General features: G+C 42.1%; 2 protein-coding genes across 2 annotated transcripts; one reads left to right on the plus strand and one right to left on the minus strand.

Annotated features, from left to right (window-relative positions):
- The first annotated feature begins 1,623 nt into the window (after positions 1 to 1,623).
- Positions 1,624 to 6,677, plus strand: LOC133915479 (E3 ubiquitin protein ligase DRIP2-like). Its single transcript, XM_062358655.1, has 7 exons — positions 1,624 to 2,013; positions 3,593 to 3,692; positions 4,292 to 4,628; positions 4,746 to 5,185; positions 5,282 to 5,332; positions 5,770 to 5,842; positions 6,235 to 6,677. Exons 1-7 carry the CDS (start codon positions 1,893 to 1,895, stop codon positions 6,409 to 6,411), a joined length of 1,299 nt encoding a protein of 432 aa, XP_062214639.1. The 5' UTR covers positions 1,624 to 1,892; the 3' UTR covers positions 6,412 to 6,677.
- Positions 6,678 to 14,164: 7,487 nt separating this feature from the next.
- Positions 14,165 to 15,437, minus strand: LOC133915480 (PRA1 family protein B6-like). The gene has a single exon (XM_062358656.1). The coding sequence runs from the start codon at positions 15,294 to 15,296 to the stop codon at positions 14,463 to 14,465; it is 834 nt and encodes a 277-aa protein (XP_062214640.1). The 5' UTR covers positions 15,297 to 15,437; the 3' UTR covers positions 14,165 to 14,462.
- Positions 15,438 to 16,682: the final 1,245 nt, after the last annotated feature.

The raw sequence follows: 16,682 nt of genomic DNA on the forward strand, positions 1-16,682 counted from the left end.
ACCAATAATGTAGTTACATGCAAAGTTCAGCTTACCGACCAGAGCTCAGTTGCTAGAGCTCGGTTACCGAGCTCCGGTGGTAATCAAAAAGTCACGGTTACCGTGATAACCGGTCGAAATTTTTAAAAAAATCGGACAAAATTCATTTGGAAAAATTTGAAATTTGAGAAAAAAATCGCGATTTTAGCTGCTCCGTAACCGGTCGAATTGGACCAGTTACTGAGCGGTTTTTGCGATTTATTGAGCGGTTTTTTCGAATTTTCCGCATTATCGGTAACCGCTCAGTTTCTCGATTTTCAGTGAAGTTCAACCCAAAAAAATACAAAAATTATCTCAATCTTGTAAAATCAATAACTAATTCATCGGAGCTTCAAATGAAGTGAAACAAATTTTGTTGGTTTCCTTGTAACATGATCTACATGATAAAAGTATTTATACTCATAAAAAAGTTCAAATTTTCTGTGAGAAAATGTATTTTTAAACCAAGTTAAATGCATAGTTTACTCTTTGCTAATCCAAAAATCATGAAACTAATTTTGTTAGTCTTCTTTTATGATCCTATGTCTTTTAAAAATACATGAACTCATAAATTAGTTATTGTAACATGCAGGATTATGTAAATATGTTGCGACTAGATTAATTCATAACTGACCCATCACACCTCAAAAATGAGTGAAACCACTTTTATTAGTTTATTTATACTATGATTTACGTAGAAAAAATAATAGTAGACATGAAAAGGTTAATTACAATGCTATTTCTTAACATATTCACTTTATGCTTGTGAACTTTGTAAAAATCATAGAGAAATTAATAAAACTCTAAATAAAATGAAATTAATTTTAAAGATCCTCTTAAGATACATTCTACACAAGAAAAATATGTGTTTGTATGTTAAATTTTTTCTTAACATGAGTTAATAATTGAGCCGCACGCTCCAATTTTTTTAATTTTTTTCAAACTTCCTCCCTATAGAATATGATGCAAATGATATTATTTTTGAATTTTTTTTCACAGAATATCTTATAATTGTGTCTAGTTTTTTTAGATTTTTATTTGAATTTATTTATTTTTTTTAATTTTTTGAATTCAAATTCGGTTATTGTTCAATTTCTAAAACCGAGTCGGACCGAGATGATCGGTTATCGTGATTTTGGCTCGGTTACCGTTGGTTTTTTAACCTTGGTTACATGTTGCGAATAGCAGATTTATATCAATATATGCAGTGTTATCTGAATATGAACATGGATATTCGATTCAGTAAATAAATTTAGATACATGAAATATAACTTGAAATTCGACAAAGTATCAGAATCCTCATGATATCTGATTAAAAAAATAAACATAGTATTTAGATAACACTGAATATACGACAAATGTACACCGGTGCCAGATAAAGAAGTTAGCTAGCATCAGTGTGAGTACACTCTCTATGTATGGCGATCTGAAAGCGATTGTTTAGCAGTGTGTGAAAGCAATTTCTTAGCGAGATTAAAAAAGGAAAAAATTAGTTCAGAATACGTTTCATACGTGGCGCCTACGTGGACGTATACGCTACAGCGAGGCTAGAAATTCTCCTGGCCCTCGGCCGTGCGCCGCTATGCGCACCCGGCGCCGCCCACACGCAATCGCCTCCCTCCCTCTCTATTTATACACCACCAATACCTGTGGCCCCTCCTCTCCACCCCGCGCCTCACCGGAGCTCCGCCGCCGCCGCCGCCGCCGCACCTGCCGTACCTGCCGTACCCGCCGCCTTTCGCCCGTCCAATGCCCTTGGAGACACCGCAAGACGCCGCGTCTTCCTGAGGCTTCGACGCCGCAAGCCCGCGTTGCACGGGGTTCGGAGGAGGAGGAGGAGGAGAGGTGGTGGTGGGTGAGGAGGAGCGGAGGAGATGGGGGCCGCGCGGGGGGTGGCGCGTGTGCGGAGGGAGGCGCTCTCCGCGTGCATAACGTGCCCGCTCTGCCAGGGCCTCCTGCGGGAGGCCACCGCCATAGCCGAGTGCCTCCACACATGTGAGTTCTCTCTCTCTCTCTCCTGCCTGTTCCATTCGTTCGTGCTCCCTCTCCGTGCCTGTGTCTTCCCGCGCGAGCGCAGCTCGAGGCCGCGGTTCCCTGCGCCGCCCCCGCGTGGGCGCTCGCCTCCTCGCGCCGCGCCGCATCGCGTCGCGTTTGCGTGTTTGGTTTCGGTGTCGGATTCTTCTCGTTCTCTCGTTGGGATGTCCCCGGCGATCGGGCTGGTGTCCTATGCGAGTCCGTTGATCCTAGGAGGGTGGCGAACGCGCGTTCCCGTGGATTGTGGCTTTGGTCGCGCTCCCTGCGTGTATGGCCGTGGTGACCAGTTCGCGCCGCGTTCGCCTTAGCGCTCGCTTCCCCGTGGCCTGCGTTGTTGTAGGAGCTCAGCGCGCCGTGAGCGTGCGTTTCTCGTGGCCGGTGTTGGCGACGATGGTACCTTCCACGTAGCCGTGCGTCCTCGTGTTTTCTCTGCCTGTTCTCGACGATCCCGAGGTGCCCCGTGGTTAGCTAGCTCTTGATCTGCAAGAGCTCCAAAAGATGCTGGTTTTCTCGTGGACTGGGTCCGATCTGTTGCCGCGGAGCCACTCGCCTGCGGCCGCGGGAGCTACCTCCGATTAAGCCGCGGCGCCGCCTCCGAGCGCCTCCCCTGTTCCTTCTCTCGTGCTCTCAGCCCGTCCCGCGCACTCGGTTCCTAGGCGCCGCCACCCGCCATGCCCCTTGTCTCTTGCGCACGTGCTTGGTTCTTGCTCTTTCGAGTTGCCAATGCTGCAAAGCCGCGGTCTTTCGCGCGGCCTGCAGGCTCCTCACCTCCGCCGCATGCTACTCGTAGTCTGAACTCTGAACAACCGTTGGTACGCGTGACGTGTGTTATCCTGCGCCGCGCTGTGTCTCTGCGCGGTGGCCGCCGGTGCCATCCTCATGGCGTGGTGTTGGGTCCGCGTTTCCTGTTAGGATGGTCGAACAATATTCGGTGCATGAACTCTTGCGGAGCTTTTGGTGCTGGGAAAAAAAAAAGGCTGTAAAGCGTTGGCACTTGTTGCAGAATGTATGTGTTGGGTGTGTGGCATCGAGGCATTCTAGTAGCTTCCTCTGGATTTGGTAATGATGGGGGGTGGGGCTTGGAGATGGTGCCATTCTGGCCTGGTTGTGATCAGAAACGTGGTGTCCAAGTAGAGAATGGGTGTCTACTGCCTTCTAGTTACTGCGTGGAGTTGAGGCTTGCATCAGGAAAGTAGTCCAGATCCGAGTGTTATAGGGTGGATGGCAGTTCTTATTCTTGATCGATAAAATAGGTTTTGATAGGTGTCAATGTGCCATGGTTTGCTGCACCATAAGTGTAGTGTAGATGTCAGTCATGCTGAATATATAGAGCAGCACGTATGCTCGTAGGAACCAGAGACCAAAGGAAATGCTTCACTGGACAGGAGCTTGCAGAATTTGCACGCCAAACATTGCACTTTGCTAGTCGCTGCTAAAGAAGTTTTCACGTGTTGCTACCATAATTCGGTTCTCTTAAATCTCTTTCTGAAACTGGCTTGCTTGTCTTAATGGAGTTTCTCTTGTGACAAATCTTTGACAGTTTGCCGGGAGTGCATTATGGATAAAATAAATGATGACGATGGCGATTGCTGCCCAGTTTGCAGCATTGATCTTGGCTGCGATCCTGAAGAGAAACTCAGGTGAAGTCGTTGTTCTAACTTTCGAGTTTCTTCTGTACAATTTCGTTTCTTCTTTCTGAGTTGTGACAATGTCTTCTGAATTCAATTCTTGTATAAGTACACCCTTGAAACATTAATATCATGTGAAGTTCCAGAGGTCATGTTATCGCCGATAGGAGTAAAAAATCATTTTCCTTTGACACTATTATTTCCTTTTCAATTTATCATTGTTACTAGAACATCGTCACATACAGCATTTATTGAAGCAGTGGACGTCCCGTAATCTATTAATAGTTGCACCATTACATGCTGATTGAAAATATACACATCTAATTGAAAATAGTTTCTTATGATTATTTCTTGAGGGAATACAGTAGCTTGTAATTACACTCTTACAGATTGTACCTTCTAATTTGGCAAAAGTTGTAACAACCATAACAGCCTCTCGTGTTAACTGCCTACTTTTTGTTCTTTAAATAACTTTTCACCTCAAATACGCACCTTCTTTTTTGTGAAACATAAATGTCGGGCTTAGTGTTTCAGCCGCTTATTCATGTTATCCAGCGATCTAGAGTCAACTGTTTGCTACCTAACTTAATTGAATGTTTCTTTGTTCAAAGGCCTGACCACAACCTTCAAGATATCAGGAATAAGCTATTTCCAATAAAGAGGAGAAAAGTTGGTTCTCCAAGGGATCCAACTGTTACATTGCCAGCAAAGAGAAAACAGAGGTCCCTTTCTTCCTTGGTGGTTGACACTCCAAGGGTAGTGATAAAGACTGGTTTGACAGGAAAGAGATCCAAAGCTACAAGAAGGACACCAGCCTCTCGTGCAACTTCTCCCGGTAATAATGGAACCATGAAATTACCAACTAAATCTGAAAGTCTGGATCAGAAGACCGAGAAAAGCTCAGCACTACAATCTGCTAAGGTGGCAACAGCGGCAAATAAAAAGCAGGTAAATATGAAGGAGTATCTGATGTCTGTGTAACATCACATAATTTCATGTGCAAGTTTGATGTGAATTTTCTTGTACAATTTGTTTGTTCTCACAAATCATTCCACTCTAAAACAGCGAAAAACAGATGTAAAGGCCTCAAGCAAGCTATCGTTGGAAGATAGAAAGAATGTCAAGACAACTGATAAGCAAGAGCTTCGAAAACCTTTGAATCGTTTGGTTGATGATGCAAGCAAGACGAAAGCACCTAGATCAAATCCCAAAATTCATGCCGTCAAGGAAGAGCAAATAAAGAAAAAAGAGGGTGAACTCCTTATATGGAAAGAAGACACAGAAAACGAAGCGGTTAATTCTGCAACAAGGGTGAGAGCACATTCAAATAAGTCAAAACTTAAAGAGGAAAATAACGGCAGTTCTTCAGAGCCTGCATCATCAAAAGAGAAAATGATAACAGAGGATAATTTGAAGCAAGAATTGCTTGGTTCTGAAAGCACCAATACTTTGCATGGTGCAATAACTACCCCAGTCTGGTTTTCGCTAGTTGCTTCGCCTAATCAGTAAGATCACAGGATCTCCAATAGTCATACTGATTCTAATGGGCCTTATATTTCTTTTTGTTAGTTTTAAGTAAAAAAATGCAAACTGGTTTTCAGGAAAGAAGATACACAGCTGCCTCAGCTATCAAAGAGTTATTTGAGAATTAAGTGAGTTCTCTTTAGTCCTCCAATTTATTTGAGTCTTTCAATGCTTAAAGGCTCTTATTCATATGATAGATCTAGACCTGTTAAATTATTTGCCCGATCTGTCTACTTCAGGATGTTGTATGTACTGTGGTGCTAGTAATGTTACCATCCCTTTTTTCGTTATGAATTAATTGTATCTGAGCTCTGGTATTAACGATGGTGCTTTATTCGTATAAGGACAATAAATAGAAGTAGCTTTTAAAAACAGCATCATCTTGAGAATTTGTCCAACAATAGCAACTACTTCCTTCTGACATTCTTACAAACCTTTTTTTAGGCAATTCCAACTTCTAAACTACACTACCAAGCAATTCAAGTTTTCTCAACTACATGCATCCTGTTTCTTGAGATTTAATTCCATTGCTTTAATACGATTTTTTCTCTCCTTTTCTTTTCAGAGACAGAAGTTTGCAGATCTCCTCGGTCCAGAGGTACATCATGAACAAACTTGACCTGGCAAGTGAAGATGAGGTGAGTTTATCAGATGTTGTTACTCTTCCATTTTGGTTATTAACACAACAAAGCACTTGTTCTCTTATCAACGTGCTTGTTTTTGAGTATTGGATCAGTCCAGACAACACTCATGCGAATGTGGTGGACCACTAGAATACATGAAGTTGATGTTTAGAAGACAAGTCTAAATGCCTTTTCTGAGTTATTCGTAATCTTTGCCCTGCAGTACTGGGCTCTGAAATTATTCAGACTTTACCTACCTATGACCATTTCTGTGGTCTTGTCCCCTGCAAGTTACTCTTTTTGTCTAATAGAGGAGATCATGCCAAGAAAGCATTATTTCTACTTCATACGAACAATTCTGATTGATTCCACCCCTCTATCTGATCCCTGAACCTCTCCAACTGCAGGTAGAGATCTCATGCTACGGTGAGGTGATCTGCCCCTCGAGCACGCTGCACGGTCTGGTCGACCTGTGGCTGCGGAGAGAGCCGGCAGAGCCCGTCCAGGCGTCGCTGGGCGCGGCAGCCAAAGGGTTCGTCATGGTGCTGAGCTACCGCCGCCGACGGCGAGCCCCGGCCCCTTAGCCGCACCCTCGCCGTGCCCTCCAGCGCACTGCAGCATTCTGCAGGGCAACTGCACCGCCGTGGAGCCTGAACTGAACTGCTCCGTCCGCTCTTGTCCATCCTCTGTCAAGATAAGGAAAAAAAGGAAATTACAAAAAAAAAACCTGATTTCTTAGACCATGTAAAGAAGGAGAAGAGAAAGAAATTAGCGTATCAGCAGTCTATGATAAGTACCGTAAGTACGTTTACATTTTATAGTTCTGATGAAAAAATTAGGGTGAAATCGATCTTGTGTTCTTGTGCCGTAATTCGTGCCTCCACTACTGCAATTGTACGTGAGAAAGATGGTTATGTCGTTAGAGCATATATAATAGGTGTTTAGAGGTGTTTATAAAAAAAATTGGATTTTTTTTTCATCAACTGCACTGGTATAAGTTCTTAGGTTATGAACAATACTAGGTGTTTAAATAAAGCGAGTGTTAAATATCTATATAAAAATTATATTTTTTTAATGTTAAAAAATTATATGTGTTTAAATATGATTAACTATCTTGGTATCACTAATATTTGCAGCAGGGCTTAAGTAAGCATTTTGCTCTCAATCTAAGCACATGTGCTACTATAATTGAGAAGAAAAAAAACACCATAAGCACCCTATTGTATATGCTCTTAGGCGGAGGGCAAGATGTTTACTTATATCAATTTTGCTATTTATCTGATGATAGATTTTTTTTATGTCAAATCTGCCTAATTTGTGGCCTTCTGATATGCTTTGAAAGTTGTGCTAATTTTGATTGGTTTTGATTGATATGCTAACGGGTATTGCTGTTATCGAAATCAAATTCTCCGCGAACGTATTGAACAATATAATAAGAAAGTGGGGATTGAGAATATCGGATGTTCGCCCGCAATTTGCTTTTATTTTTTCTAAGATCGTGAGCCTCTCTCTCCCGCATTGTCTACCCCACCACGGTGGGCTTGGCCAGGAAATCGAGGGAAGGGGTCACTGTGGTGCTTCTCCAAGCTCGACGGGCAGGGAAACGGCGGAAGGAGCACCACCCCACCCATCCCACGCTGCCGCCATGGCCACACCCATTCCACGCCGCCATCGCTGTTCTTCGCGAGCTCCACGTCGGATCCCATGCCGCCATCGCTGTTCTTCACGAGCTTCACACCGTCGCCCTCCTCATCGATACTACAACCCACGCCTCACCATCATCCTCGACACCCCACCCTCCTCAGAGTCATGGCCGTCGTACGCATTTTCGAATACGTGAAGGAGTATTATGCTACATTTAATCAGTGATATCTGGTTAATGTGCCTTGCTATAGAATGCTTTTGTCTGAAGCATATAGTTGATGTACATATGCATGGGATAAGTTTTTATCTTTATATACATGTATTAGTAAATTAAGTTGCTATACATGTATAGTTGTTGTACATATGCATGTTTCTCTCTCTCTCTCTCTCTCTCATGCTATCTCTCTCTATATCTATTTTTTCTCTCTTTGTCCTTCTATCTCTATCTAATTGTCCCTTAATCTATATTTCTCTTTATCCCTCTTTGTATCTCTGTGTCTCTTTGTTTCTCTCTATCTCTCTGTATTTGTATATATCAATTGCTTTTCTTAATCTTTGTTTATTTTTTCTCTCTTTCCCTATCTATGTGTCTATGTATATGTCTTCATTTTGATAGATTTCTGAAATGTATTTATCTTTATTTATGTAGTTATCTTTGTATCATACACATACACACATATCATTGTTGATTTTTGCATTTGCTTCTCTCTGTTTCTCCCCCTTCTTTATGTTTTTCTGAGATATCTCTGTTTTGAATCACTGTCTTCCTTTGTTTTTTATGTTGGATGTATGTTTCTATCTATTTCTCTATATGTATATTTATGTATCTCTCTGTCTATTTTTCTGGTGTTTAAAAAATATTTCTCTCTGTATCTCTCTCTTTGTCTCCGTATGTAGGTATTTATGCATGTTAGTATTTATCTCTGATGTCTCTCTTTATCTCTCTATCTCTCTCTCCTTCTCTCTTTTTATTTTTCTGATGTTTAAAATCTTACTCTCTATATCTCTCTCCCTTTCTCTCTCTCAATGTTTATCTATCTGCATTTCTCTATCTTTATGTTTGTATGTATATATATATGTGAATATATGTTTGTATGCATATATATATGTGTGTGAATATACATATCTCTTTCTTTCTCTTATGTTGTTTGCTTCTTCTTTTTTGTCTGTTGTATTGCTTTTGATTTTAGAATCCATGAGATATTTGCTTTGTTTTTAAGGTTGTAGCATGTGGTGATGTACCCCTGATCAGAGCACCTAATCCTAGCCATTTTATGCAGGTGACAGAGGTCATGATGCGTGAGATTAACACCCAATACCACTCTCACATAGTACAATATTCAGATATTGAAAAGGGACCAAAAGCAGTTAGTAACTAGAACAATACCTGCTACTAAATGCACACAACCTTTCAGATTTAAGCATATGAAACAAAGGGCGTTTTTTCCATGTAGTTGTTCTAACTACAAGATACAACAGATTACTAAGTATTTATTGTTGGTCTTTGTACGTTATGGCTGTTTATTTTAGATTCAAAACTAAAATGCATTTAGCAGATTCGTTATTGATTTTGGAGCTTTTTAGCGGACCCGTTAGGTGGATTGATCTGGCAGCCAATTTGTTTGGCTGGTTGATAATGCCTTTGCTTGTATATGTGGCAAGTAGCTATTGGCTCAAAATCTGTCGCTAGACAGACAGTGTGTCCCTACTTATATTAGTGCTAACAAAATAATTAATTGTATTTAAGTAGTCTTTATTTGCATTGAAAATTATAATTTTTATACAAATATTTATCACACTCTTTCTTTAAACATCTAACTATAAGCATCTAGCATTGGTGATACCCTTACAGTAAGTGTGTGTGAGGAAGACGATCCACGGTCTCTACAGCTTAGCAGTGGGTAGACTAACCTGCACTGCAGCATGGTGGGCACGCTGGCGCACAGCTCACAGCCATCCTGTGAGCCATCCTGTGAGGCTGTAACGCTGTGCTCTGTTTGGTGGAGAAGCAATCTGAATTCTGAAATGCGGCGATAGGAGGAGCATCTCGAACTAATGTCCCTCTTGAATCGAAAGACGAAAGAGCTGGATGTGATCTCACATCCAAACAGTCCTTACAAGAAGCCAAAGTCAGCTCACGAATTCTCCAAAAATAAAATGAGATCGCATTATCGATTCTAGAGGGATATTAGTTCGAAATGCTCATGAATTCTCCAAAAATAAAGTCATGTCTCGATTGCCTTTCTGACACCGCCAGCTTTCTTGGTCCATGGCTCCACGTCGCTTACGCCTGCAGGCCACGTCGTCTCGGGAGGGAGTGGCTGACGAGCAGCTGGCCCAGGAAAAGGACGGCTGATTCTCGTCCAAGAAACCTGAAAGCGAGGCTTTGTTCTGAGCGAAGCAAACAGATGCTGCGACGCGAAGGAATGGACAATCTGTGCATTTGCAATATCATCAATCCCCGCGGTATCGACTTTGACCATATAATTACCTCACACTTAGAACGTTCTCAAAACGGGATGAAACTGTACAACGAATACGAAGTCCATACAATCTAAGTCCCTTAAAAGTCCATTTCTCGAAAGAATTGACAAATCAGACGATCTAGGCAATGGAGAGTGGTCTGCTGCAAATTGGCAGGCAAGTCTGTGAACGGCATGGAAAATGCCGGCACACTGGGAGAGCATCCTATGCCTTTGGACCATGAAAGCGAAGGAACAAGGAAAATCCTATGACTTTCATCGGCTTCTGGTTCTGGCCATCGAAAATGCTATCTCCAATGGTTCGGAACCTCAGATAAATGTTACATCAGATAAACGTTGCAATACCAAAACTGACGCAGTGCAAATGACATATAGTACCTCTACCGCTGCAGTACATAAGAAAATATACTTTCCACGTCATTTCAGCATCTCCAATGTTCAAGGCCCAAGCAGGTACTCAGGCGGCCCGACTGCACAGCAATTCCCGACAATGGCAAAAGCGATAGAGATCCAATTTTTGCTGCAGTGTTTAAGGGCAGCCAGGGAAGCCACTCACTGTTATTCAACCCTTCACTTCTACTGTTCTGCATCAGTGTACTCTGGATGACTCGACCTGAACTTTTCCACTGAAGTTTGCACGAATTTTGTTTGAAAAGATGCGCGCATGGTGTGCAGTGAGCGAAAAACATAGGATTTGGTTCCCAGCATAAAATGAGGTCGTATTACCGACTCATAACGTAGGACTAAGATTAACAACCGGAGTGAGTAAATAACCAATTCATCAAATTCTTTCAAATTGGATGATATTTTACTTTGTTTCACTCAACACACCTCAAGACTTAAGTGGAAAAAAATAGAGAGAAAAAAAAGAACCGTTAACATGTGACTCCATTGTAAATAGAGAGAAAATTTTTTGTTAACATAAGGTTTCTTTTAAGATCATTTCATGACTCTGGTCAAAAAAGCTCGCAACTAAGAAATAAACTCGAGAAGATAGTCACCAGGTGAAAAAACTCTCTAAGTTGATAACTTAGAGGCAAGTGAATGCAAAACCCAAATTTGTACTATTGTACGTGCATTTTATGTCTCTAGCAATAAAAAGATCAACTTCACAAGGGTGGAAAAACTGCAGCTCAAAAGAAAAAAGAAAATCACAATAAAAAAACAAATAACTTGTAAGAGAAGCAAGAGAAACAAAAGAATGAGACTAGAAGAAGATGAATACAAGCTCATACGAGAAAATAAACTTCATTAAGCCCAGAGGTTAACCCTATTTTAGACAGATTACAAAGTATTTTTCTCTCAAAAGCTCTAACCTATTACAAAGGCTAAACATATCCTCTTCTCTCCTTCAAAACCTATCACTGGACTCTCAAATAGTTAACTCAAGCCTTCCGTACAACCCTAGCCTTCTATTTATAAGCCTAGAGAGGCAGTTTAGCCCTTAAGCTTCCTTATTCCGAAAATACTCTTTGCTTACAACGACCTCCTACTTACTATCAGGATATTTTGGTCTATTTTCTGTTCCATCCATCGAACGGCTGTGACACCTTCACGACTTAGCTTTGCCTCGACGCTAGCTCCACGATGATGCCACATGCACTCACCCCTCCACAGTTTTGAGACCAAACCGTAAAACCGTCTCACACACATCTCAAAGCATGGCTCACAGCTGCTTGTTTTGACCTCAAGCAAGCATCTTGATGTCGACGTGTGTACTTCGTCTTACGATCTTGACCGCAAAGTCTCTCCCGCTCCCGATCACCCAGGTTGCCTTGTCACTTGCACTGGCATCCCTTTTATTTTACTTTGTCAACACGTCGTCTTCATCTTTTCTTTCAAGCTTTGCTTGACTTTCATGTGCATAGCTAGGATCACCCTTGACTCCGCTCGGTCTCCTCGATCGTCTGGCACTGATCATCCCGATGTTGGCCATCAAGTTGCATCCATCAACTACACATTATGAGACAAGCAAACATGTATTTCTAAAACACTATGTAAACTTATCACAAGTTAGTTCAAATCAAATCCCTATTGAAAAAGACAGCTCAAAGAAAAATGTGAACACCTGATGTTCCGGTATGTACAACCTCTGAACATCAGATCATCCGGTGAGTACAATGATTCATTCTCTAAAAACCTCTTGGGAAACCCTCCGGTGAGTACAACTGCACCAGACCTCATTCTGCAACATCTCTATTAAATAGTCTGGTGAAGCCTCCGGTGCTCACACAGCTCATCATCGGACTATCTGGTGTGCATCTTCTCTCTGGCACCAAAAATAGACTTCTCTAAAAGAAAATATCTGTTGTTCACATCCCCTGAACATCAGACCATCCAATAAAATATTCAAATTTTATAACCAAAGAAATAATACTCCGGTGTGCACAGTCTCTGATCACCGGATTATCAAGTGAGTAGACAAGCCTGGACGCCCATTTTCAACATCTCTGTTAAATACTCCGGCGTTGTCTTCAAATGCTCACCAGATCATCCGGTATATACAAATTTCCACATACCAGACCATCGGGCGAGTGCAATCTTTCGTGGACTTTATCAGAACTATGCCAACTCTATTTCTTCAATTTTTGTTAGTCATAATTATAATTGCAACACATATACATACTTATACAATCAAAACATCATCAAACTAAAACAACCTTTTATTAATCACTCATCATATATAAATTAAGACTCATTTCAACTTAGTTTTTTTTCTATGTCATATCTGGATTGCCCTTTCTCACCTGAGTTTTCTTGGCCAGGAAAAGGACGTCTAATTCTCGCCCAAGAAAGCGAGGCTTTGTTCTGGACGAAGCAAACAGATGCAGCTAGCTGTGAATACATTATCACACCGTGGTATTGACTCTGACCATCTGTTACGTAGAACCTTAGCATCTAAATTCTGAAAACTCCTGTAGCAATCTTTCTTAGCCAAACATCCCCAAAATGTAAAGTTGGGATAAAACTATACAAAACGAAGCTTCTTCTCGCTTAGATCATTCAAAAATACTACTAGCTGGAGATTCTTCAGCGATCTATCCTGCCAACACTATTTCCATGGTGCAACCCCAATTTGCAGAAGAGTAGTGAAACTAAGGGGGGGAAATGCAGCATGCGGAAAATACAAATGTAAAACTTGTACAGAACAGTGAAATAAAATTCAGAACAACAAAAACGAAACCGCCGTTGGCAAACTAAATGAACCTCGCCCCTCTTAAGTCCTTTTATTGACAGAATTGACAATTCAGATTATTTTTGTTTTCCTCGGCAAATCAGAAGATTCAGGCAATGGAGATGCTGCAAGTTGCCAAACAAGTCTGTAAACATCATGCAAGATACCATTCCACTGGCAGAGCATCCCCTACCTTTGGACCATGAAGGGGGAACGAACACAGATGTGGCTTTCATTGTCTCATGATCATCGGATTAAATCTCCAATGGCTCAGAAATTCAGATAAGCTTTACAGCAAAATATTGCAATACCAACCCTGACGCAGTGCAAACACTATAAGGTACTCCAACTGCTGCAGTACAATGTTCAAGGCCCAAGCATCTCCAATGTCCAATGCTGTTAGGTACTCCGATGGCGCATCAGTTCCATCCAATTTCGCTAAGTATGAGGTCAGCTTTAAGCTAAGGATTGACCTTTAAGTTCTGCTACAATGTTTAAGGCCAGCCAGGGAAGCCTAGCACTCACTGTTATTCAACACTGGGATGCCCTTAAAAATCATACCAGGGAAATTGCAAGTGGCCAGGAAATGAACATGTACAGTCAAGTTCAGCAGCATCCATATAAAATAGAACCATGATAATCCACATATAGAGATATCAAATGCACTTCCGCGTTACAAATTCCAGTCAAACACACAAATACACGCATACATCTGGGAGAAAGGCATCAAATTCACAAAGAAAACTGGGCCTGAAACATCATCATCAGAATTTTTTTTATTTTATTTTATTATTATTATTTTTTTGCGGGGGACATCCACATTAAAGTATGCAAGCCGAAAAATTGGATTGCAATGGCCATACTCAAATATAACATATTTGCATATGAACACCACCACCATACTTTCCACGTTACAAGTTTCAGCCAGGGGCAGGCACATATACATCATAGCAAGGTAGCAAATTCATAAAATTGGTCCTAAAAACATAAACATTAGAATTTGCAAGCCAAAGAATTGGATCGCAATGGCCATACTGAAATATAACCACAGCTTTATATATGAACACCACCACCATACCAATTTCCAACTCAACACAGCTATGAAATAATATGTTCATACTATGATTGCACGCAATTCATCACAAATCTAAGACGAAAAACCAGGCTACCAGTATTTTTACATGCCCACAAAATAACCAATAGATACTATGCAAAGCATCGTGATCAAATCCAACTGATAAGTCGGGTAATTACAGAGAAAATTCACTTGCAAGCAATGTTGTATAAAGTTTGCATCTTGGAAACCATCATCATACCACGACCATCACAGCGATCAACCAATGCGGACATAGGTGGGCAGGATGGGCCCAGCGGCGCTAATGCCGGCGGCCACCAGTCCGTCCCCGGCTGCCTCCTGCTCCGTCAAAAAGAGGTCGTCCGTGGACCGTAGCGCGGCGTGCGCGCCGACCAGGGCGCCGCCGATCATGGCGGACCCAATGACGTTCCACCCCACGTCGGTGAAGAGCATGGCGACGACGGTAACCCCGCAGAGCGCGGCGAGTACGGTGCCGTCGTCGAACTCCGTCCCGAGGATCCTGAGCGGCTGGCCCCCATGGGCGGGGCGCGCGAAGTAGAGGAAGAACCAGGCGGCGCAGAGCGCGAGGAGCGCGAAGAGCGTGCCCGGATGCCAGAGGAGCGAGGCGGCGACGACGGCGAGCAAGGTGAGCGCGTAGTTGGCGCGGAAGTAGGCCGCGTTGCGGCGCACCCTGGCGAGGGCTTCGCCGAGGGAAGGAGGCTTGGAGAAGGCCGGCGCGCGGAAGACCTCGGCCCAGGGCCGGCGCGCCGCGATGAGCGCCTGGCCCTGCTCGCGGAACCGCGTGACGAGCTCGGCCGCCTTGGCGAGCGGGGAGGGCGGCGCCGTGGGGTCGTGGATCGGGGCCGGCGCCGGCGCCTGTGGCGGGAGGGGTGCGGGGTTGGGGTAGGACGACGGGGGCGCGGGGTATGTGGGGATCTTGGCGTAGCCTCCGCCGCCGGCGGAAGAGGTGGGCGCGGGGTAGACGTATCCGCCGGCTCCGCCGCTGCCGGAAGAGGCGGGCGCGGCGTAGACAGCGCCGTACATGGCAGCGGCGGCGGGAGGCTGGGGTTGGGCGGCGGCGGAGTTGCGCATCGGGAGATCGGCGGAGGGGTCGGATTGGAGTTGGAGGAGAGAGGTTGGGGAAGGAGATGGGAAGGAGAGGATTGCGCGGTGCTTCGCTGGAAAAGAAAACTGGCTCTATTAGTCTATTTGTGGGAGGGAAGTGGCAATGGATGACCGCGCTTTTAAGCACCAGCTTGCTTACTGGCAAAGAACCCATCAACTACTTTTCTTTTATTCCCCCACTGATGGTCAGAACTCAAATCGTGTTGAAGTACCGAGGTTATATGTGCACGCACGTGGTGATGTGAGTGTAAGTATGTCCGTGTATTGTATTGGGTTTCTCAAAATAAATTATATATTTATTATGTGTGTATAGAAGCTATCGAAGGAATCGTTTTTTAGAAAAATGCAAACCTCAAAATTACTTGGATTTTGTCTTCCTCAAAAGTTGTTTGGTTAAAAAAATCCTCCCAAAAATTTAACTTTGTTGAAAAAATCCTCCAAAATTTCAAAAAATAAAAAATCATAAATAATTCTAAAAAAACTAGAGACAATTCTAAGACCTTCTGTGAAATTTGTTTTCAAAAATAATATCTTTTACATCATATTTCATGAAGAAAAAGTTTGAAAAAAAAGAAAAATGTGCAGCTTATTTATTAACTCATATTATTTAACTTTATCATGTCTACTATTATTTTTCATACACAAATAATTATTTAAGTAAACTAATAAAAGTGGTTTCACTAATTTTAGGGGTGTTATGGATTAGTTATGAATTAAACTATCTGCAACACATTTACTCAATCCTGCACGTTACAATAACTATTTCAAGATTTCATGTATTTTTAGAAGATATAGGATCATGTAAGAAGACTAAAAAATTGCTTTCATGATTTTTGGATTAGTAAATAATTAACTATGCATTTAACTCGAATTAATAAATGAGCTGCACGTTTTTCTTTTTTTTTTTCAAACTTTCTCTCCATGAAATATGATGCAAAGGATATTATTTTTGAAAACAAATTTCACAAAAAGTCTTAGAATTATCTATAGTTTTTTTAGAATTTTTTGTGATTTGTTTTAAATTTTTTTGAATTTTTGGGGGTGTTTTTGCAACAAAATCAAACTTTGGGGGTTTTTTTTCAACAAAACAACTTGGGGGGAAATCAAAATCCAAGTGATTTTTGGGGTTTGCATTTTTCCCCTTTTTTTTTACAACAATGGAAGAGTAGTTTTTGCATTGGATATCTAGAGCCATCTCAAACGGTTCTTTTAAAAAAAATCCAAAAATCTTTTACATGTAAATTAGCTTCTTGACGTCTCTTTCTTCAATCTTTTACATGAGAGTTTTTTTTTTTCAATCTTAAGCAGAGCGTCATGGTTATGCAGCGTCCAGCCAATTCCTTTGGACGCAAC

This window comes from Phragmites australis, chromosome 4, assembly GCF_958298935.1.
Source record: "Phragmites australis chromosome 4, lpPhrAust1.1, whole genome shotgun sequence".
NCBI lineage: Eukaryota > Viridiplantae > Streptophyta > Magnoliopsida > Poales > Poaceae > Phragmites > Phragmites australis.

Excerpts from the sequence above, each read along its gene's own strand:
- LOC133915479 (XM_062358655.1), top strand. The coding sequence starts at position 1,893 with ATGGGGGCCGCGCGGGGGGTGGCGCGTGTGCGGAGGGAGGCGCTCTCC. Across the intron at positions 4,629-4,745 it reads CAGCGGCAAATAAAAAGCAG|CGAAAAACAGATGTAAAGGC; the intron begins GTAAATATGAAG and ends ACTCTAAAACAG. Across the intron at positions 5,186-5,281 it reads CTAGTTGCTTCGCCTAATCA|GAAAGAAGATACACAGCTGC; the intron begins GTAAGATCACAG and ends ACTGGTTTTCAG.
- LOC133915480 (XM_062358656.1), bottom strand. The coding sequence starts at position 15,296 with ATGCGCAACTCCGCCGCCGCCCAACCCCAGCCTCCCGCCGCCGCTGCC.